General features: G+C 45.0%; 1 protein-coding gene across 1 annotated transcript in view; it reads left to right on the top strand.

The window, feature by feature from the left end:
- Itih5 (inter-alpha-trypsin inhibitor heavy chain 5) overlaps positions 1-19,671 on the top strand; it is a 93,112-nt gene extending 73,441 nt beyond the window's left edge. Inside the window, exons 8-14 of the mRNA XM_036188600.1 lie at positions 1,592-1,760; positions 4,773-5,082; positions 6,491-7,050; positions 8,411-8,464; positions 11,302-11,418; positions 14,352-14,729; positions 16,321-19,671. Coding sequence (XP_036044493.1) covers positions 1,592-1,760; positions 4,773-5,082; positions 6,491-7,050; positions 8,411-8,464; positions 11,302-11,418; positions 14,352-14,729; positions 16,321-16,652 — 1,920 coding nt within the window. The 3' untranslated portion in view covers positions 16,653-19,671. The remainder of the gene's footprint in view (positions 1-1,591; positions 1,761-4,772; positions 5,083-6,490; positions 7,051-8,410; positions 8,465-11,301; positions 11,419-14,351; positions 14,730-16,320) is intronic.
- Positions 19,672-23,436: the final 3,765 nt, after the last annotated feature.

Genomic DNA, 23,436 nt, shown 5'->3' with positions numbered 1-23,436 from the left:
CATGTAGCTCAAATTTGCCTTAGTTTCAATTCTGACACTAGCCCCGAATGCTAGGATTACAAGTGCACCACCATGTCCAGCTTTAAATTCTTTTCTTTATGGACTGTCCCCATGTCATTCTGTTATTCTGTTTCAGAGATTTTATAATATTTTAAAATTCCATGACAGCAGCCTAAGAAATGACTCAGTGGATAAAGGCTCTTGCCACCAAACCCAGCGACCTGAGTTCAATTCCTGAGAGCTAAATGGTGGGATGAGAGAACTGATCCTTGAAAATTGTCCTTTGATCTCTACACATGATACTGCACAAGCACACACACCTTATCTACCCACACAAATAAATATACGTAACAAAAATCTTTGAAAAATAATATTGTCTTAGTAAAAGTTCTGTTGCTGGGATGAGACATCATGGCCAAGGCAACTCATATAAAAGAAAAGATTTAATTGGGGGCTGGCTTACAGTTCAGAGGTTTAGACCATTATCATCATGGAACTGAGCATGATGGCATGCAGGCAGACATGTGCTGAAGAGTAGCTGAGAGTTCTACATCCTGACACATAGGCATCAGGGAGAGAGAGAGAGACACTGAGCTTGACTTGAGATTCTGAAACCTCAAAGCCCACCCCCAGTCACACACTTCCTCCAATAAGGCCACACCTACTCCAACAAGGCCATACCCCCTAATATTTTCAAATATGCTACTCCCTATGAGCCAGTGGGGACCATTTTCATTCAAACTACTACAGATATATTTATTATTATTTGAATTAGATAATTTCTTATCTATTAAGTCATTAATTTACACCTATACTTTCTGACTGTTACTGGGTGATAGGATGATGAGTGAAAGCCACCTGCAGAAACCTCAACATCTGTTACGGGGAAAAAGACATAAAGTAAGCCATCATTACTCTGAAATGTGCTTTCTGACAGGGGTGTGTTAAATCGAGGACCAGCTTAGCGGAAGGACTGGCAGGTCTCTCTGGAGCAGCGAGGACAACTTTCATAGTAAGAATTTAGGTCAGTCACCTGTATGGATACTGAACAATGATGAGTGGCTTCTCAGGTGAAATATAGAGATAGAACAATGTTGAAGAACATTCTAGCTCAGGAGAATGGTGGTTATAATCTGTGAGATGGATCAGAAGGTAAAGATGTTTGCTATTAAACCTGATAACTTGAGTTCAACCCACAGGACTCCTACGGTACAACTTCCATGAAATATCCTCTGACTCCTACTCCTGTGACATAGGTCAAGTGTGCATTCACATACATACCCAGACACGCATACGCATATACAAAATCAAACCTTAATTTAAAAGTTTTACAAAAGAATGTACAGATGCATTGGTCTGGCATACCATGCCTGGTAACAGCATGAGACCTAGTATTGAGTAAACACTCATTCATGTCTTCTATTCAGCTGTCATGTATTTGTACCATGTTCCAACCAGTGACAAGTGTCCTCAACATAGCAGACATTCAGTTTAATTCCTGAGACTGGGTCCTGGTAGTTGGTTTCTTAGTCAGGGAACATATGGACTAATGGGCTCACGTGTGACTGAGTTGGGTTTTGTCTTTGCCTAGACCAGGGAAGCCCTTGTCACAATTCTCAATGACCTGCGACCTCAGGATCACTTCAATATCATTGGGTTTTCCAACCGGATTAAAGTGTGGAAGGACCACCTGCTACCTGTGACTCCTGATAACATCAGGAATGGCAAGCACTACATTTACCACCTGTCACCCACTGGAGGTAAGAGGGACTTCTTCCAGCCTTTCTACCCAGCTTTGACACGATCATAGGTTCATTTTCTGTCAAGGAACAAGGCTTGGAGAGTTGAAGCTGATACGAACAAAGGAAGCAATGATAACAGGTACCTGGATTTCTTCAAGTTTGTAAATTCTCAATCCCTAGACCTTAGTCAAGTTGTAGTTGGAAAATCCATTTACAATTTGGATCCTACACAAGGAGGCTGGTCTTGGTAAACCGTTCTTGGTTGGAGAATTTTTTTTTTTTAGGTTTATTTTTATCTACTTGTTTGTGTGTGTTTCTGTAAACCGATGATACCTCTGTGTGAGTGCCGGTGGAAACGGGAAGAGGGCATCAGATCCCCCTGGAGCTGGCCATTTCAGGTAGTTGTGAGCCACGTGATATGAGTTCTGGGAACTGAACTTGGCTCTGGTGAAAGAACAGGAAGTGATCTTAACTGCAGAGCCATCTCTCCCTAGGACGGAGAATTGAAGCCAAGTGCGTGATCCAGTGTTTTGTATGAACTCAAGCCGTGGCAGATGGAACTGCCCTGTAAAACAAGCTATGGTCTTGCCTGGGCTACAGCATGGTGAGGGCGTGAATCTCAGATACCCTGGTGGGAGGAGGAGAGGACTGCTCTCCAAGTCACTGCATGCATACCTTGAGTGTGGTGCCTGGTGTGTGGGCAGAAGGTCGGGACAGGGGCCTGAAGACAGTGATGCTTTCTAAGACTGCAGAACCAGACACTCTGCTGCCCATTGTGCTGCTTGTGATCCCTTTCTTTAAAAGAAAAACACCTTAAACTTGTTATTATTGGGGGGGGGGGCAGCATGCATGTAACATGGTGGTCATATAACAGTCAGCAGATGCCTTTGCAGAATTGATTCTCTCCTTCAGCCTTTATGTAGGCTCCAGGAACTGAACTCAGGTTGTCAGGCTAAGACAGCAAATGCCTTTACTTGATGAGCCTTCTCACCAGCCCCCACCTGACCCTCTCTCAGAGGCAGATATACTGTCTTGTGGAGTTCTCACATCTGTTCATCCTTTCAGTATCTGGAAACACTGTGCAAAGCGCTCAGGTCAGCCTTCCCCCATCTGCAGATTTCCATTTCCTTATGGTCACCATTTTCCATCCAGTTATTGGAAGTGTTTTATCATTGGGCAGGGGAAATAAAGTGTTAGATTTAATATCATAGTTCTTACCTATGGCAGGAAGTTGACCAGACTGTGGTCCCCTCTCTGTGACCCCTAAGTCTTAGCATGCTTCTTAACACATGATGCATGCTCAGTGATTATCTGCTAATTGAACTTATGCTAGTGGTGTTGCTTACTATTGGAATGGTGTGTATCACAGAGAGGCAATAAACATCTTTAGAAAACAGCTATTATGTACTATGTTCATTTGTAAGCCAAACCTAAGAATGCCTCTTTGTTCTTTCCCTCCTCTCTCTCCCTCTCCTTTCTCTCTCTCTCCCTCTCCTCTGTCTCCCCTCTCTCCCTCTCCTTTTTCTCTCTCCCTCTCCTTCTCTCTCTCTTCCTCTCCTCTCTCTCTCTCCCTCTCCTCTGTCTCCCCTCTCTCCCTCTCCTTTTTCTCTCTCCCTCTCCTTCTCTCTCTCTTCCTCTCCTCTCTCTCTCTCCCTCTCCTCTCTCACTCCCATATGTATGTGTATATAACTATGAATTTATGTGCACCACATGTGTGCAGATGACAGTGTAGGCCGGGGCAGGGGCAGTTTTCCCTGAAACACTTGTGAGCTGCCTGATGAGGGTGCTGAGAACTGCCCTGGTCCTCTGCAAGAGCAGCCAGAACTCTTCACCACTGAGCCATCTCGCTTTCATTTCCTCTTGCCCCTTCGGTGTCCAGCCCTTGGCTGGAGAACATCAGAGGACTCTGCATTGTCTAGGAAATGTTCTTTCGGGTCTGGAGCAAAGCATCGGCAGCTTGATTTCCTGGAATTGAGTCCAGCTCCACCACCTCTTAGCCATTTGCCTCTTTCGTTGTCATAACATGAGAGGGTGGTAATAAGCTGGCTATCAGAGCGAAATAGTTAAACTACCCCATGGTAGTGGGGTATGTGGGAGAGCCCTTGCAGATGAGAGGGCTATTCTCTTTAAGTGTCAGATGTGGTCTTTATTTTTATCCAACTGAGCAGTCCCCTATCTGGTCCCTGGGCAGCCAGTGAGCTCTCGGAGGAATGCTTGACCAGGTGTGTGGGACTCTTGATTGTGGAGAGGACCCAATGCTGGTGACTGGACAGGAGATGCCCTGCCTCAGCAGAGCCTTGATTCTGAGCCCTGAGAGGCCTTTGGTGCATGCATGTGGCCATGGAAGCTAGACCTACGCTTTCCCCTAGCTCTCCTTGGCTTTAGAGTAGAGGGAGAGATTCTGCCCTGTCAGTGCAGATGAAAGACAGTGCAGACGATTGCTGCTTGTCCATGCCCACATCCACAGAGGAAAACAAAATTGGACATGATTGTTTAAAAAAGGCAAATTAATGACTCAAAGAAATGCTAGATCCCATTTCAACTGCTCCTTTCTTATCTGTCTGGTTTCTGTGCACGTTAACAAGACTTATGGATATATCTGTCCAGAGCATGGGCTGGCTACTTTCCTTCTTTTATTTATTTTCTCTTTTGAGTCTTACTCTGTAGCCCAGGATGGCCATAAATTCTCAGCCTCAGCTTTCCGAATGCTGGAAATACACATATGCATCACTATGTCCAGCTTCGTGTGTGTGTGTGTGTGTGTGTGTGTGTGTGTGTGTGTGTGTGTGTACCTTCCCAGTTCCAGGAGAAAGTTTTTACACTAGGATTATTTCAAGTCACTTGCATATAGTTAGCAAACACTTGTCAGATTTCTAGATAGTCCAGAAAGTCCCCAGGAAAATGCAGCTGACTGCAGCTAAGTGCTGCCCAGACCCTGAATGGCTGAAGGCTGGCTGCAGCTGTGACCGTGCATTCAGAGGTTGAAAGTGAATGCAGAGCCATAAGCTGCTCTGTGTTGATGTTCTACAGGCACAGACATCAATGGGGCCCTTCAGACAGCCATCAGACTGCTCAACAATTATGTGGCCCAGAATGACATTGAAGATCGGAGTGTGTCCCTCATCATCTTCCTCACGGATGGAAAACCCACCTTCGGGGAGACCAGTACCCACAAGATTCTCAGCAATACCAAGGAAGCCACTGGAGGTCAGATCTGCATCTTTACCATTGGCATCGGCAATGATGTGGACTTCAAATTGTTAGAGAAACTTTCTCTGGAGAACTGTGGTCTCACACGGCATGTTCAGGAGGAGGAGAAGGCTGGAGCACAGCTCATCGGGTCTGTTTCTGTATTCTCACAACCAGAGGCTGGGGCAGGGGCTGAGGGTAGATGCAGAATAATCCAGAACCTAGACTAGCTTTGGCTGGGCCTTATCCTCACATCTGCTGAAAATGAGGACAGGTCATGGCATTGAGGAATATTAGTGTGTTTTCTTATTATTTTTAAAAGTTATTTATTTTGTAGCATTCATCTTTGAATCTTGGGTCTTGTGTGCGCTGAGTAAATGATTCACCCACCAGCCCTCATGTTATTTTAATTTGAGATGTTGGTCTTGCTAAATTCTTCAGATGGCCTTGAACTTGTGATCCTTCTGTCTCAGTCCCTACAGTAGCTGGGCATTACCTGAGTGTACCACCATGCCTGCCTCATAATGTGCTTAGAAACCAGTCAGATTTGAGTTTAATGTGTGACTTTAGATAGGCCTTACAACTGCTCGTGCCTCAGTTTGCCCTTCTGCAAAATGAGGCTTATAACTGATGGCGGTTTAATGGGAAAACTTTAGTAAAGTTTTGGCACAGTGAATATTGCACATTAGTGATTGCAAAGGGTTATAGTTGACAACCTGATTGTTTGAATAAATGCTGAAATGATAGTATTATAATTAGAAGCAAAATGATCAATTAAAACTGATGAAAACCCAAAACATTTTTGGTGGAGAAAAAAACTGGTAGAAAAATCTAGAACTTAGGTTTTCTAAGACAGAATTACCATGTCTCATATACCATGTTGCTGATCAAGGTGTATGGTTTTGTTGTTGATTGAATCGAGTGCTGTCTCCAGGTTCAACACAATGAAACTCAATCTGCATGGTGCAAATACAGGATCTATTTCAAAGGAAAAGTCTGCTTTATCTAGATTTTGGTAGCCACAATCAAAGAAATTTGTGAATCATATGCTTGATTGAAAGTCACTAAGATATGCAATCAAAACACTGGCACCAAGTGGCTGTGGGATGCTGGTGGGAGAGGTTCGTCCCGACCTCGGAGCTGAGCAGGACTGGAGAAACTTCCGGCTATAATAACATGTATTCAATTTTAAGAAACAAATTCTAAGTAGACCTTGGAGAAACTCAGGTGTGTAGGAGGGGAATTTATCAAGTGTTTTGAGGAATTTGGAAGTTGTACCACAGGAAGAATATTTCAAGGAGCTAAGGGTTGATTTAGGCAGTGGGAGATTTTGATTCATTCCAGCGAGGTTGCTGTCCCCTTCCTCTGTAGACCTGGAAGCTTTGTGAAATGGTGAGAACTCACCCAAGTTACTGCTGTACCATCTGCTATCAAAATACTGCGCTTAAGTGTAGTGCAGGAGGCGAGCATGCGCAGTCATGCCCTCTGAAGAGTCTGATTTCCTTCCGGACTGACTGTAGCCCAGCCAGGCTCTGATTCTCTCTGTCCTTCCTCCCCAGGTTCTATGATGAAATCCGGACCCCACTTCTCTCTGACATCCGCATAGATTATCCTCCTGATGTAGTAGAGCATGCCACCAAAACCCTGTTTCCCAACTACTTCAATGGCTCCGAGATCATCATTGCCGGGAAGATGGTAGACAGGAAATTGGATCAGTTCCATGTGGAGGTCACTGCTAGCAACAGTAAGAAATTTGTCATCCTGAAAAAAGACATCCCCGTGGAGTCCCAGAAGCTGGGGAATGATGTCACGGTCACCCCTGGGCCTGCCAGTGATGGGGAGGAGGACCCCAACCACATTGAGCGTCTTTGGAGCTACCTCACTGTGAAGGAACTACTGAGCTCCTGGGTGCAGAGCAGCAGTGAACAGGAGAAGGAGCAGCTGAGGCGGAAGGCCCAGGCTTTAGCCTTGAACTACCACTTCCTCACCCCCTTCACGTCCATAAAGCTGAAGAAGCCAGGGCTCCACCCAGACAGGCTGGAGGACACCCGCGGCATGTCTGCAGCCACAGGACCCGAGACCGTGGTGCAGAGCCTTCGAGGAGCAGACGTGCAGCCAGGTAGCACAGCCTCAGGGGTGGCCTGTGTGTGAGTGGAAATTCCTTGTAAGGCCCAGGGAACCTCAGCAGAAGTCTGTTTCTTTTCTCAGACTGCCGTTGTTATAAACAGTGACCTTACGTGAAGTGCACGGTCACCAGATACCCTCTCAAATAGCTGAACTCGTTCTAAACTGCAGCTCACAGAACCATGTGAAGAATGGCAGGAGGCTGAGAAAGGTTGCCTGCTCAAGTCAGCACACTGGGCCGAGATAGAAGGACAGTGAGTTCTAGCTCAGCTTGGACTATGTAGTAAGCTCCTGTCTGAACAACATAGAAACAAATGCTGTATAGACATTAAAAAAACCCAATATGTGGACTCTTGAAAATTTCTGGTTTATACACCAGCCATCTTGATGCCAGTTGACAGTTCTTAGTGACAGGAGAGAAGTTTAAACCAAAGAACAGGGCTGCGTCATCCCTACCACCAACATGTGGAAAGTGGCCTGGTTTTTTCTGTGCAGATTTTTATTGTTCTTGTCAAATTTCCATCTCCTAGAGAGGAGACAGAAGTTAGATAGGCCCTCCCCAAATTCCACAAGTTCTGGCTAATTTATTTCTCACATTACCTTTTGACAAGCGCGTGCAGGGGCAGAGAGAACACGAAGTACAGTTGCTCGCTTATAAGTGGGATAATAATAAGTTCCATGAAGGTCCATTGCCAGGACTAAGTATTCAGCCAATGTCCTTTGGCATATAACGAGTGTTCCATTACTATTAGCTGTCTCTGTCTCCCATGGGATGTGTAGTCATGGAAATGTATTGAGGATTTCCGGCCCTTAAGTGCAAGCCTCTTCCCATCTCAGATGGAGTTTCTGCTGGCAAAGTTAGTGATACTTCATTCTGATTTATTTATTTAAAATGCTATTACATTTAATTTATTTATTGCATGTGTGTGCTCCTGTGGGGGGTGGTACACAGAACACAAATAGAGGTCAGAGGGCACCATGAGGGAGTTGGGGTTTTTCCCTCCACCATGCAGGCTTGCCTGCAATTGGTGACCTTTGGCTTTTTGTTTGTTTGTTTATATGTTTGTTTTTGTTTTTTGAGACAGGGTCTCTCTGTAGCTTTGGAGCCTGTCCTGGACTAGCTCTGTAGCCCAGGCTGGCCTCAAACTCACAGAGATCCACCCGCCTCTGCCTCCCGAGTGCTGGGATTACAGGCGTGTGCCACCACCACCTGGCTACCTTTGGCTTTTTGATTCTTACAGTTATTACAAAGATATCTGAAGCCTGTTGCAGGCTTCTCATCTCTCCCTGATGCTCTCTGTACCTCTCCACAATCTTTAACAAATAACAACTCTTCTTCCCTGTACCCTTTCCAGGACCTGCTCTCAAGAAACCATATGGTCCAAGAATTAAAATCTCTAAAACATCAGGTAAGTAAGTGTATAATTGAGAGCAAGGGATTTTTCAAATTCTCTGAAGCCAGTAAAAACAGGCACTCACAGAACATTTCCTATGACTGGTTTTATTCAGCAGTATGAGGCACATGAACCAGAACCATCACAGACCATTTTATAAGCACCATGGAGATGACCCAGTCTGGTAGGAGTGCCAGTAGAGGAGATGGAGAATGGAGATTCACTTTGCTCATTGCTGTGTTTAAAGGACACTGCATTTTAGGGAGCTGAAGTGTGCATCCAGCCTCTGTTATCCCAAAGATAATGATGGTGTTACAAAAATAAAGATGTCTGTCTGTATAGGCAGAATTTTTCTTTTTTTAATTTTTGCTGTTTTTGAATCCTTGGCTTTGAAGGGAAGCACAGACTGAAGATGTAGTAAGTATTCCTCTTGGCAGCATCTTCTAAGAATGTAATATAGGAAGAATCTGGATGGAAGAATGTCCATGTTTTAGTCTCCCAACGTCCACATCTTCCCTTGTACATTTTTGTTCTTGCCTTACTGCTGATGAGCCAGACGTGCGTGTTCACACAGCCAGGGACATCCCAGTGAGCAGCTGTGGGGACAGAAGCACGCAGTGTCCCATGGAGAGGATGCACTTTCTAACGTGCATCTGTGTTGTGGAATGCCAGCAAACCTTTCCCTTGGACGCTGCCTGTGGTGATTGCTGGACGCCACCACACACTTTTGGAAGAAGTAACAACTTCCCTTGTACAGGATTTCAGTGGAAATTATGTTTTCAGTGCAGTAGAAACTGCCCAAGGTCAGGCAAGCTGTGTCCATACACATCTGCACCACAGATGGCAGGAAACTTTGTCTCCTTTGGGAATTTTGTTTCCATCATCAAGACAGATACCTTGTATTCTCCCCCTCTATATGTTTGTGCGTGGGTGGGTAAACACCTGTGTGTCTGTCAGGATACGGTCCAGCTCCATTTTTCAGGCACCTTCCACCTTTTATAGGAGACAGGATCGCCCCTTGGCTTGGAACTTCAAGTAGGAAGAGGAGCGGGCATCAAGCTTGCAGGGATCTGCCTGTGTCACCATCATTGAGATGAAAAGGCATAGGCTACCACACCTGGCATTTACACGCTTTCTGGGGATTAAACAGAGGTCCCTAGGCTTGGGAGGCAACTGCCTTTACACTAATTGAGCCATCTCTCCAATCCTCACTTTATGTTTCTTTAGGTTGCCATTCACAGTGGGAGCTGCCAGATTCTTTCAAAGACTTTTCTGAGAGCTAGTACTGAAGGAAAGGGGGGTCAGCAATCACAGGGAAGACGTGAATTTCCTTGCAACTTGAAAAGACTGAACTCCAGACCCACAGTTCCAACACACACACACACACACACACACACACACACACACACACACACAGAGAGAGAGAGAGAGAGAGAGAGAGAGAGAGAGAGAGAGAGAGAGAGAGAGAGAGATGCTCCCAATTACATTGTTTTAGGTATAAGTCAGGGAAAAACTGAATCTCTTGTGTAATAAGAGAAGATGGTGGGTGTTGACTCTCAGGAGGGTCTGCTGAGGAAGAAGTAATACTGCTTATTTTTAGCAGAGATGGAAACTGGAAGAAGAGAAGGAATAGGGCTGAGGTTTATAGTCCCATCTGTGTGACCCAAAAGGGGGACTTCCACCACCACCACTGACTGTACTGCTTGGCTTTCTAGTGGCTTTTACACTGTACCTGTCACTGTCTGAACTTGAGCTCTATTGTGAGTGAGCTTACACTGTCTGTTTATGAGATTATGTAGTGGGAGTGTCCAGCCTGTTGACACTGTGACATGATGCTGTAATCTACAAAACTTACATTCTAGAACCTGCACGTGGGTTACAGAAAGGGGAAAAAATCCACAGTGAGGCTGAGCATTAGTGGGTAAGAGCATTTGCTGCACAAGCCTGAGGACCTGAGTTTGAATCCCAGCAGCTGTGTCAAAATCCAGATGTGGCCACACTCATACCTCTAAGTCCAGTGCCATGAGGACAGAAACAGGAGAATTTGGGGACATTGCTATCTGGCAGCCTAGCTCTAGGTTTAGTGCATAAGACAGAGTGCTAGAAAGGAATACCACATGCCTTCCTTTGGCCTCCACACATGTGCACAGACACAAACAATTGTGCCACATGTGAGAATACACACTCCCACACATACTCATACAGATACGTATACTCACTCAAAAAAAATTCCATAATGATAAGTAAGTTTAAACTTTGTCTTGGGCCAATTCATACCTATCCTCAGGATGGGGGTTGGGCACACCAGACTTCCTTGGCGAAGGATTATTTTCCATGGAACTCTTGGTATAGACAAGAAAGGATCATCATTATTACATTCTTTTAAGATTTATTTATTCTTGTTTTAGGAATTTGAGTGTTTTACTGCACGAATGTCTTGTGTACCACTTGAGTATGGTGCCCACAGAGACCAGGGGAGCATGTCTGATTCCCTGGAACAGGAGTTGCAAGTGGTTGTGAGCCTGTGTGTAATTGCTGGGAGTTGACCTGGGTCCTCTGCAAAACAACCAGTGCTCTTAGCCCCTGAGCCAGCTCTCCAGTTCTAGGGCTCCATTCCTTGTTGAAACAGTTAAGGAACAAAGAAAATGATGTTCATGTCCACACGGGAAGTCAAACTTAATAGTAGTTGAAAATGTGTAGAACATTTCCCTTCTCTTTTCATAGCATCTCACATCTCAAAGCTTATTATCCACTATTCTTTCAGCATTATGATTAAAGAAATGATCCCTCTGATAATGTAAAGTGATGTTTAGCCAATAAACATTTTCTTGTTTTTCTCTTGCTCATGATAGTGGATGGTGATCCCCATTTTGTTGTGGATTTTCCCTTAAGCAAACTCACTGTCTGCTTTAACATTGATGGAGAGCCTGGGGACATCCTACGGTTGGTCTCTGATCACCTGGACTCTGGTAAGTTCTATCTTCCCTTGTGGTACTCATATAAGGCCCAGGGATGGGGTGTTTTGATCTCTGTGATGAACATGAATAGCCACTTATATAAGGGAGGCATCCTGGATGCTCAGCAGGTACTGATAATGATTGGTAAAGGAACTATACAAAGTTTCTGGACACACAATCAGACCCTGACTTCATACTCCCAGTGTGGCCTTGGGCATGAACCACAGCAGCTGTAATGTTCATTCTTTGAAATGGAAGTTGTAACACCCTGCTTGTCTCATGGGCTACTACAAGTAGATTCAGCTGAGTCATGGATAGGAACACTCAAGTGCTGTAGAAATGTATTATATCATACTATCATTATGTCTTTCCATTCAGAAGCTGTGGTGGTAAGGAGGTCATAGTCCCTGGAGACTTATGTGGAAACCACAAACATTAAACACACAGCTCATGAATATATATGAACAGAGCTTTGGCTACCTTAGGTCTATAGAGAGATGAAGTAAAAGAGATTAGCATAGAAAATGCTTTTTGAGTACAGTGAAGGTAATATTGCTTGGGGACAGCCATGTGGACAGCCACATAGCCCAGCAGAGTGAGGACTAGATTTGGCATACACCTTCTAGTACTGGTAGGTACTGAGCAGTAAGTGTCTTGGCAAGTCAGGTTTTAAACACACAGGTGGCATTTGTGATATAATTACATGAAGTTTGGTCTCTGATCTCCTTTATCAGATGGTTTTCTTGCAGGCTGTCCTCACTTCCTTTCAGTTGCTGTGCTAAAACACCCTGACCAGAATAACCTAGGCAGAAACCTAGGCTTACTTTATCTCATAATTCCAGGTTGCAGTTCATAACTGTGAGGGAAAGTAAAAAAGTCAGGAACTTGAAAAAGCCAGTCCTATCACATCCACAGTCAAGAACAGAAAAAAATTCTCCACTCCTATACAGTTCAGGATCCCCTGACTAGGGAATGGTACAGCCCACAGTAGACTGGGTCTTCCTACTTCAGTCAACCTAAGACAACATCCAGCATCCAAGCTCCCAAATCAACCCAATGAGGACAATCTGTCCTTGAGAATCTCTTCCTGGGTGATTCCAGGTTGTATCAAATTGACAAGGCTCTTTATCACACAGACCTTTCTAGCCTCAGTATTAAATATTAAATCTCTAATATTTTTCATTTGAAAGGCAGCTGGCATTGAGTCAGTGACCTAACCATATCCCTCTCTGGAGACACTCCCTCTTTAGAGCTTGATAAGGTTTGAATGTGTAACATCCTTCCTTCATGTTTTGAATGCTTTGTCTCCAGATGATGGCAGTGTTTGGGGGAGGCTATAGAACTCTTAGGACATACGGTTTCCTTGGAGGAAGTGGGTCATTATGATCGGGTCCTTGGGGAGGGGCACATATATTTTACCTGGCTACTTGCTGTTATGTTATCTGCTTCCTGGTTCCCACCCCCATTAAGACTCTTTGCCACAGTCCCACTACCATGAAGAGTGCCGCCTCACCATGCCTTCTGTACCACAATGAACCAAAATCCACTGAATCCATGAACCAAAACAATTTCTCCATTTCAGTCAGAAATTTGGTCATAGCAACAAAAAGAGCTCCTTGGTGGTTTCTGTATTCACAATGGTGTCTAAGACGTGAAATCACTTTGTAGATGTTACAGCTTTGAGGCCCAAGATCAGGGTGTCTGTTCAACCTGAGATTTTTCACACTTTTGCTGCATCAAAGAGAATTTTCTCCTTGGGTATCTAAGAAGTTTCCAAGTTTTATTGAAGATTATCTCAAAGCCAATAAAATGAGAATTAATTAAGTACCAGCCTTTTACTAGTGAAAATTACCTCTTTTCCTGAAATCAAAGCATACAGCATGCATCAAAGTCATTTCCAAATACCCTGTGTACAACCGCATCTGTTAATTGTTCAGTGGTACATCACTGGGCTCGGACTCTAGCTCCCAGGTCTCACAGCGGTCGGAAAGTTGCAGTTGTGCTGATGATGTAGTGAACAGAGAAGGAGTTGTGGTCACTGGCAGTTGGTGGCTTTTACACACGCCTCTTTCTATGACACCTCTCCCAATTATTTTAGGTTTTTTACTCCTCCCATAGTTTATAGGCAAGGAATTTGTCCAAGGGTAAACACATATTAGGTAGACGAAATTGGCTTTTTGAATTAAAAAGGAATTTGAACTTTGAATCCTGCTCAGTGACATCAAATGACAGCCGGTAGACCAGTGTCTATCAGAACCACACCAGCAGACACCACAATGACACAAGAGTGAAAGCACATGAAGGTATTAATCACTTTCTATGATAGTTTGACCCAAACCTATACCTTCGGTCCTATATTCCTTTATTTAGACATGGAAGGAAACTCATTCATGGCTTTTGCCCATTCACTCCCCCAGTCAGCAGCCACTGGGTGGCCCATAGGTCTAGTTCAGACGACAGTCTCAGTGATAAATACAAAGGTATGGAAGGTGGAAGGACATTTATTAGATCCTATCTATGGCTTCTGTGTCAGTGACAAAATGTGTGACAGCAAACACTTAAGGGAGAAGAATTTATTTGGGGTCCTGGTGTCAGAGTTTATAACTTGGCTCCATCAGTTCTGGGCCCGTGATGAGACAAAGAATCATGGAAGGCTGGGATGGGGTAGGGGCTCAAGTCATAGCTGACAGGAAGTAGAGATTCAGAGAAGCAGTAGCGTGATACAAGATACTCCCAAGGGTTCATCTCCCAAGCGACCTGCTCCCTCCAGCCAAGCCCCTACCTCCTAACTTTCAATACCTCTTAAAATAGGCCCACCATGTGAGAGAGTGGCCCTCTTTGCATGTGTCTTTGGAGAGGCAGTTCAATCCCAAACCATAACAGATGCCTTTAGCTGGAAAATGGACATGGCTTTTCTAACCACTGTTTTCTTCTTGACCTTTGAGGGGTGACCGTGAATGGAGAGCTTATTGGGGCCCCAGCACCTCCAAATGGTCATAAGAAACAGCGCACATACTTCCGGACCATCACCATCCTCATCAACAGGCCAGAGAGATCTTACCTCGAGGTCACCCCCAACAGGGTCATCCTGGATGGCGGAGACAGGCTGGTCCTCCCCTGCAACCAGAGTGTGGTGGTGGGGAGTCGGGGACTGGAGGTGTCAGTGTCTGCCAATGCCAATGTCACGGTCACCATCCAGGGCACCATTACCTTTGTCATCCTCATTCACCTCTACAAAAAGCCAGCACCCTTCCAGCGAAACCACCTGGGCTTCTATATTGCCAACAGCAAAGGCCTCTCCAGCAATTGCCACGGCCTTTTAGGTAGGTGGCTGCCCATGCTCAGTCTGTGGTCAGAGGGTAGAAATGGGTTTCCTAGAAGGAAGTTCTTGTGGCCAATGTCTGATCTTGACAGAAAATTACAGTGGGAGTGTGTTCCATTATCCTTCAGCATCTGCTGGGGCTGTAGTTCCAAGGTCTCTCAAGATCATTAAAACCTAAGGATGCTCAAAATCCCCTGTCTAAAATGAGGCCTTTGCATAAAACCTACTCCCATCTCCCCTCTGTTTTAAATAACTTCTGGATCCCTTACCATACCCAAAGCGCATCTATGTAAGTAGATGTTGTCCTGCGTTGTTTATGGACAGACCAGTGACGAGAAGGAAGTCCATATGTCCAGGATCAGCACACGTTCCCCATGTATTGTCAATCTGCAATTGACAAAGACACCAGAACTTCACATGCAGAAAGCCCAACTTCATATAGCATGTGAAAATTAGATCACTTTTTTGGTATGTGTGTGTTCATGTATGTGTGGGGTATATGTACATGTGCAGGTCAGAGGGCAAGCTTGGGTATTGTTCCTCCTCAGATGCCTTCCACTTTTTGTTTGAGGTAGGGACTCTCATCAGCCTAGAACTGTGTAGCTACAGACTAGCTGGCCCATGATCTTCCAAGGATTCTCTTGTCTCCACCCCACACCTAGCCATCCCTGGAATTCTAAACATGCCACCGTGCCTAACTTTATAATGCGTTCCAGAGGCAAAAGTAAGGTCCTCACACTTGCGAAGCCAGAACTGGACTGACTGAGCCATCTCTCCAACCCTGAAAATGGCGTTTCTGGTCTCAGGATGGTTCTTATACTCTAGTTCCTACTAGACTTCTGAGAACTCAAAGAGATGAGGAGCAGGCATCCAAAGAGCTAGTTTCTTGCCAGTCTGCAAGAAGCAGCAGATCCAGGGTGGCCAGCACTGAGCATGAGAGGTGGATGCCTTTCCTAGGAGTCATCTGTATTGCTGTGAGCCGAAGGCAGGCCATGCTGGCTGGCCGTCTTTATGGTGCAGTCTCACGTGGGCCCTTTGCCCAAAAACAATGACTGAGTCATTTTCAGAGCTCGGTTTAGAAGGCAGGATTTCCTGGCACTTGAGCTTGGTGTGTTTCATTGTGTTTGGCTGCCAGGCATAAGCTCTGTCTCACAGATGCAGATCCATGTTCCCTTGGCCTGAGCAATGCCCTCACTTGACCTGGAACACTCTGAGGCAGAGTGTCAGGGGTGAATTGAGCTGACCACTTCTGCCATTCTACCCCAGTGCATAACAATGAGTGGATGCTTTGAGGAGGATCTGTTACCAAGGAGAGGAGAGGAAAGGCATGGCTCTATGGCCTACTTATCTGCTACCACGCCGCCCTCCCAGTTGGGCTGAGATCTCACTAACTCCATTTGTTGTCTCAGCATTAGCAACTGGGTAGTTTCCAGGGAGGCAGACCATAATGAGAATCTCATCAATGAATGCCTCCAGGGAGAGCCTAGCCTAGGACAATGGTCCATGAAAAACCTCCTGCCCCTGACACAATCAACGCTAGATAGCAGCTGTGGTCTGCATTCAACTTACATCAGTTTTTCCCCTTCTCTCAGGTCAGTTCCTGAACCAGGATGCCAAACTCATAGACGCTCCTGCAGTGCACGGCAAGAATCTTAGTAATCAGCCATTTCCTCAGATAGAAGGGATACCTGAGGCTGTCATCAAGGTGAAAGGGCGCCGAGTCCCAGTGGTCTGGAAACAAAGGAAGATTTATAATGGGCAAGAGCAGGTGGACTGCTGGTTTGATAGAAACAATGCCGCCAAGCTGATTGACGGGGTGTATAAGGACTACCTGGCATCTCATCCATTTGACACGGAGAATACACTGGGCCTGAGGATGTCCGGGGGAGCTGGGACTGGCAGTCTTCATGAGGAGAGTGTCTAACAGGGAAGCAACTTGGGGTCTACTCTGAATGCAGCTCTGCATGCTACCTGTGCCTGCATTGGCTCTTGCTGTGAGCTGCACTGTGTATCCTGCCCCCTGGTGGAGTGGAGGTCCAATGTCTGCTAGAGCAATGAGTCAGGAAGCTGGAGTGAAAATACTACCTTCTTCTTCCCCTTCCTACCTTCCTCATCCCATCTCTACTAGACAAAAATGGTAGCACCAAGAGGAGAGGAGATCTAATTGAGGAAAAATGTGCAGCACCTGGCTTGACCTGGCTTAGTCTACTGTAAAGTAACCCTTTCTGAAAAAGCAAGGTTGCCATGGAATTTGTTTTCTCTGTAACAGTGTCCGAGTTGGGCACTCTGCTTTTTGTCTTTTTTTTTTCATGTGTATGAATCTCTCTTTTCAGTTGCCTTCCTCAGATGGTGCTCTCAACTTCTTCTCTCAAGGTTATTGACATCAGGGCCAGGCCACCCATCCTGCAAACCAGCAGTCCACACATTGGGTCACTTTACATGACTAAGTCTTTTCTTAGCAGAAGGGTTTTTTGCTTTTTTTTTTTCTGCTCTGGAATCTTGCCTCTAAAAATTAGTTTTCATTGTAAAAATTTGATTGAAAAATAGAACAGTTAATATCACAGATTTGGATCTCTTTCTGATTGGCTTTACAGGCCACTTGACCTTGCTGGTGGGTGCTTCCCAATTTTAATAAGATAAGTGCTTTTAATACATAGGAAAACTCCCTGTGGATGGTCTTTACTGGCCTGTCTTGGTGCCAGAGGGCCAGCTAGTTGAAAGATAAATCTTTTACTCTGAGCACGTCGGCTTCTGCTGTAAGTCCAACACCTTCTGGTTTTGCCTTTGGGTGTCCAGGAAATAGTAAATTACATGAGAACAGTGCTGGCGTAAGAGAGAGACCGAGCCTAGACTGAGCTGCTCTGCCTCCCTGTGGGAAGAACCAACTTTTACATTCTCAGAAGGAAGTGGATTCACGCCTGCAAACATGGCTGCCGCACCATGAGCCAGCGGCAGCTTTGGCATTCTGCAGAAGACAGGGCCCATCAGTATTCCATCCATGATAGGGGAGGGGTCATGAAGCCCCACTCCTGCCTAAAGAGCTATGGGCAGTTAGTAATTGCCTGAGAAAGGGGTGTCATGTTCCTCGGTTGTAATATCTGCTGGTACGTTGCCCTGGCTCAAGAAAATAACCCCCAATTTACAGCAAGCACCCCAATTGAATACAGTAAATCACATACACATTAGAGACAGGAAAGTGGGAAGGGACTCATGGGGCTGAAGGAAGCCATAAGAGAAGATCATGGGAGGTGGTGGAGTGGGATCAAAGAACCTTAGTTAGGGATATGCCTGAAATTGTGAATGAATGCACTAAATAAAAGAAAATCTAAGAAGACATTTCCACATCTCAGATGGGCACAAGTTAGGAGATCAGTGTGTGTTTTGGTTGTGGTACTTAGATGAATCTAACCCCCTAAGGAGAAGGTTACCATCAGAGGAGGCTTCAAAAGATTAGCAAGTGTGACTTCATTGTGACTCTCTCCCTTAAGCCTATCCATCTCATCCAAGAGCAAGGAAGATGTGGGAGAGCCTGGAGCCTCCATTCTTCCACTCCGTGACATTCTTCACTGTGCTTGGGCTTCTCGGGGCTGGTGTGTGAGGGACCTGCATGGAAACAGGTAAACAGGAAGTGATAGCAGCGAACTACGGAGAAAGGAAAACAATCATGCTTGAGGGAAACGGAGTGAAAGGTTCTGTGCTGTCCCCACATAAGGTTTCTTCCATCAGGCACCATGCCACAGCGACCTCTGCGGTGAAATGGCAAGGCTGCTTGGCACTTGGAGAAAAATTGGCATCAAGAAAATTGTTTTCCTTCCTGTGGGAAGCATTTGAACAGCACAATGCCATCCACATGTTCCTGTCTGACCCAGCAGCCTCAAGAGCCAGCGAGGGCTTGCGTGAGTTTCTCTCTCTGTGTGAACCCACCAGGCCACAGCCGGTCAGCTGTGCTATTTATCTGACTCCCCATGTTCCCAGACTCATCTGTCCGTTTTCAGGCCAGGAGTGCAAAGATGAGCAACCCATATGGCTGCCAGATGTTTCCATCTTTTCAGGCTTAGAGAAAGAGAGGATCTCAGCCAGGCCTAACCAATGCTGGTCCCATGCGTGTTCCAGAGACCTTTCTATTACATAAATCCCAGCTGGAGACACAACTCTGGAGCCGTGGGTGGGGGTGGAGGATGGGTGGTGGAGTGAGAGAGAGGGCAACTCACCAGCCCTCTGAGTTACACTCAGAGCTGTGATAGGGGTATGTTGTTCTCAATGCTGGTTTCACCGCCAACAGAAGGGTATCACGAGGTACCCATCACTCACTCTCCTTTCTAGCTGAGAAATAAATTTAAAAGGTGACATATTTTTCTTAACTCTAGACAGATATTCCACAGCAGTGTTCTTGTTCTCTCTCTCTCTCTCTCTCTCTCTCTCTCTCTCTCTCTCTCTCTGCAAAAAGCATTACTATTCAGTGATCTAAATTATCCAATATAGTTAGAAGTCCTATTTGGCACCCCAAACCACATACCAACAGGGATGTTTTCATTTAACTGGCTGCCTGTGTTGTGAGTAGAAACATCAAGGAACTGCAAAGGAAAGGTCTGTGTTTTCAAAAGGGGAAATAGAGGCAGCTGAGGCACTTTCTTCAAGTTATATAGATGTAAAGTAGGGGTAGAGCTGAACCTGCAGAATTCACATGTTAGATTTGATGGTTTTTCACCATCTGGTCAACCATTATTTTCCTTGAACATTTTGTAAAAGATAAAGTGGGAGGTTACTAAATAAGCAATTGACTGGGTTGGAGAAAAATGTTGAAGTTAAATGAGATAAATCAAGTTGCTATTGCAGTAGGTTGAACAAAGTCATGCTCCAGCTTCCAGCTCCCTCCCCGAACCTCCCCCGCACCCTGCTTTTTTATGAAATGGGTCATTTTAAAGAATGTCACTAAAATTTCATATGAAATGATCTGAATGTCCCCTCTCTACCCTTGCCTTGGAGGCTGAGTATGTGTGGCAGGATGAAATATCATGGAATTCATTGTAGGCCCAAAAGCCACCCTGAAGATGCAAAAAGCTGGGAATTGGGAACAACAGCTCATGGTTGTTATCAGAAGTCATAGTCAATATTTACCTGGAACTCAGGAGGCAGAGGCAGGCAGATCTCTGAGTTAGAGGCCAGCCTGGTCTACATAGTGAGTTCTAGGATAACTGGGGCTATGTAGAAACCCTGTCTCAAAAAAAACTAGTGAGTGTGTGCGCGCGTGTGTGCGTGCGTGTGTGCGTGTGTGTGCGTGTGTGTGCGTTTTAACCTGAACTATGTGTCCTCACAGATGGATAAGAGCAGGGTTCTTTGGATAATGAATGCTGTGTATTGAAAGCATCCTTCCAAAATCCACATGCTTAAGTATAAACCCCCACTGTGATCGTCTCTGCAGGTGGACTATTTCAGAAGTGATCAGCTCCTGAGATTAAAGGCCTTATGAATTGGTTTAGAGTGTTCTTGAGTACAGACATACACAGGAGGACCTGGTGGGAGAGGGAAATGATGTAAATATAGTACTCACGTATGACATTCTCAAAAATGTTTGTTAAAAATAAAGAGACTCAGTTGGTAAAGATGTCACCTAGCAAGAACAAGAAACTGGGTTCAATCACCAGAACTTAAAAAGAGTCAGGCATGGGATGCACACTCTCGATCCCAGTACTGAGGAGGATGAGCAGGCAGATCCCTGAGGCTTGCTGGCCAGTCAGTCTTGTGGTCTTGGTGAATTCCGAGCCATTGAGAGAATCTGCTCAAAAAGAAAAGGAAAATGGTATCTTCGGAATGGAAACCAGGGTTATCTTCTGTTTTCCACATGTGAAACACACTAGGACACATTTGTGCACCTACACATAAGAACACACACACACACACACACACACACACACACACACACACACACACACAAGACAGAAGAGGCATGAAGTTACTTTTCCATGTTATGTAAAAATATAACACAAAGGTGGCCATGCAGAAGCCAGGAACCACACCAGATACCAAATCTGTGCCTTGATCCAGATCTCAGTCTGCAAACCTGTTCACAATAAATGCCTTCTGTTTCAACTGCCCAATTTATAGTACTCTTTATATAGCAGCCCAGGTTCACAAAGACAAAAAAGCATCCAAACTACACGTTTTCACCTTTATTCAGGCTACCTAGAATGCACAAAATCAATGCTGTTGCTAAAATCTGAGACTCCTGGAAGCATAAGGACATGATCCAGCTAAAATAAACAGCAATTACAATAACACAGCTAACCAAATACTAGAGATGCAATGTTAAATATTTATTTTAGCCTGTTTTAAATAAGTAGGGTACAGATTGTTCACATCTCAAGAGACATGGTTTCTTAAAAGCTTGTAAGAAAATGATGTCTAAAAACAAACAGCATCGTAGGTTTATTTTTTAAGGGAAAATGGAATCAGGGCTACTGAGAATAAAACTTGATCATTCTAACCACACCACTTGTTTGTAGAAATTTCTGCACTACAGTCCCAAACCTGAGTATTCGTGTGTCAATGATGAACAACCATATATATATGACAGTGATCCTGTAAGACTATAGTAGTAGAGTTGAAAATTCTATTGCTCACTATTGTTACTGTATTTTTAATCCCTAGATGTGTTCATATGCACAAATATTTACCACTGTGTTATAGTTGCTGAAAGGATTTATAGTCACAGATATACATGTTTGTATTCCAGAAGCAGTAAGTTATGCCATGTAGCATTGTTGAATAATAAATAATGCCATCTAGGTTTGGGTGTGTATATTATATGATGTTAACACAAGGAGGGTCACCTTCCAACACATTTCTCAGAGTACATCTCACCGTTAAGTGAGATGTACTATATCTACAATAAGTCAGTAGAGCGGAGACATTGGAAGAATAATGTAGAGAACAGAAAATTTGCAGAATCTATCCCTATGATCTTTTATTTTTATTCACGTGCATGTATATCTCTGTGTGTATGCACAAGGGTATAGGTGCAGAGGACAGCAGAGGCTAGAAGAGAGTATTGGATCCTGTGGAGCTGGGGTCCAGAAAGTTGTGAGCAGACCAATGTGGGTGTTGGGGACTGAACTGGGGTCCTCTGAAAGAGCAGCAAGTTCCCTTAACTGCTGAGTAACTTCTCCAATCCTCCCTATGTTCACATAAATCTGTTAAATACCTGAGAGGGTCCAGCTCCTCAGACAAGCTGGACTTCCATCACCTTCTTATTGGGTCAGTCAATTGCACACACTTTGCCCATCATCGTGGTTGGTACGCAGAGTTTCTTCCCAGGGACACTGTTGTGGTTTGAATATGCAAGTCCCCATCCCACACTGGCTCATGTGTTTGAACACTTGGGCTCCAGAAGGTGTCGCTGCTTGGAAAGGTTACAGAATCTTTAGCAGCTGGAGGTTGCTGGAGGAGGTCCCTGGAGAAAGGCTTTGAGGTTTAGAAGCTCAGCCCCTCTTGCTGTTTCTGCTTCCTGTGTTAGATTGCGTGTGGAGAGCCAGTTTCTGCTCCTGCACCATGCTTTCCTTGTCTGGTGTTAGGTGTTAGGATGGATTCTATCCCTCTGGAATTGTGAGCTAACATAAATGTTTTCCCGCCAAATTATTTCACTCAGGCTTCTTCTAGCTTCTGGCTCTGGCACCTTTGCCTCCAGTTCTGAGTGGTCCAGCCCAATAGGATTTAGATACCATTGAACTATGTTAAATTCTGAATAAGGCAACACTTGGTTAGGATGAAAATCAACACAGAACATAAGAGTGACATCATTCACCAGCTGTGTCGAGGAGAAAAACAAGCGACTGATATCAAGTTGACATCTCTGGGCTTCAACTTCTGCAGCTATAAAATGAAGGAACTGGGTTAGATAAGCTCACAGATCCTCTGCTCTTTATCTAAGAAAAAAAAAAAAAAAGACATCGTGTCTGTGTGCGCATGCCCAGTGTGGTGCATGTGTACCACAGTGTCCTACTTTGGTTTTTTTGTTTTGTTTTGTTTTGTTTTCTCCTACTGTGATAAACAGCATGACCTTGAACAACTTGAGGAAGAAAGGTTTCATTTCATTTTACAGCTGACAGTGCATCATGGAAGGAAGCCAGGGCAGAAGGTCAAGCAGGAACCAGGGGCAGAGACTGAAGTCAAGGCCATGGACAAGTGTTTCTCACTGGCTTGCTTGCCATAGCCAATTGCTCACCTTCATTTTTAATTTAACCCAGGACCACCTGCCCAGTGGTGGGTGGGCTGGGCCCTCCCACAGCATTGTTAGTCAAGAAAATCCCTCCCCCAGACTTGCTTACAGGCCAATCTGATGGAGGCAATTTTTAGATGGAGGTTCTCTCTTCCCTTATGACTCCACTTTGTGCCAAGCTGCCAAACAAACCAAGAAAAACCTCACCCGAACTCACGGTGAGCACAGGAAGGCCAGAAGAATGCTCTCTGGAGTCAACTCTCTTCTTCCACTTCGTTTCCGAGGCAGGATCTCTCTTCATTTCTGGCTGTGAACTTCAGGCTAGCCGGCCGTAGAGCTTCTGGCAGATTCTCCTGTTTCCACGTCTTAACTCACAGTAGGAGTGTTGGGATTACAGATGTGTGCCACTGCATTTGGCTTTTCCACATGCGTTCTGGGGATCCAACTCGTGTCCTAGTCATCTCCCCGGCCCTGCTCTCTGCTCTTTGTCTTT

This window comes from Onychomys torridus, chromosome 5 (assembly GCF_903995425.1).
Source record: "Onychomys torridus chromosome 5, mOncTor1.1, whole genome shotgun sequence".
Lineage (NCBI taxonomy): Eukaryota > Metazoa > Chordata > Mammalia > Rodentia > Cricetidae > Onychomys > Onychomys torridus.
Note: the sequence above shows the minus strand (reverse complement) of the source record. Positions and strands in the feature narration are given on the sequence as shown.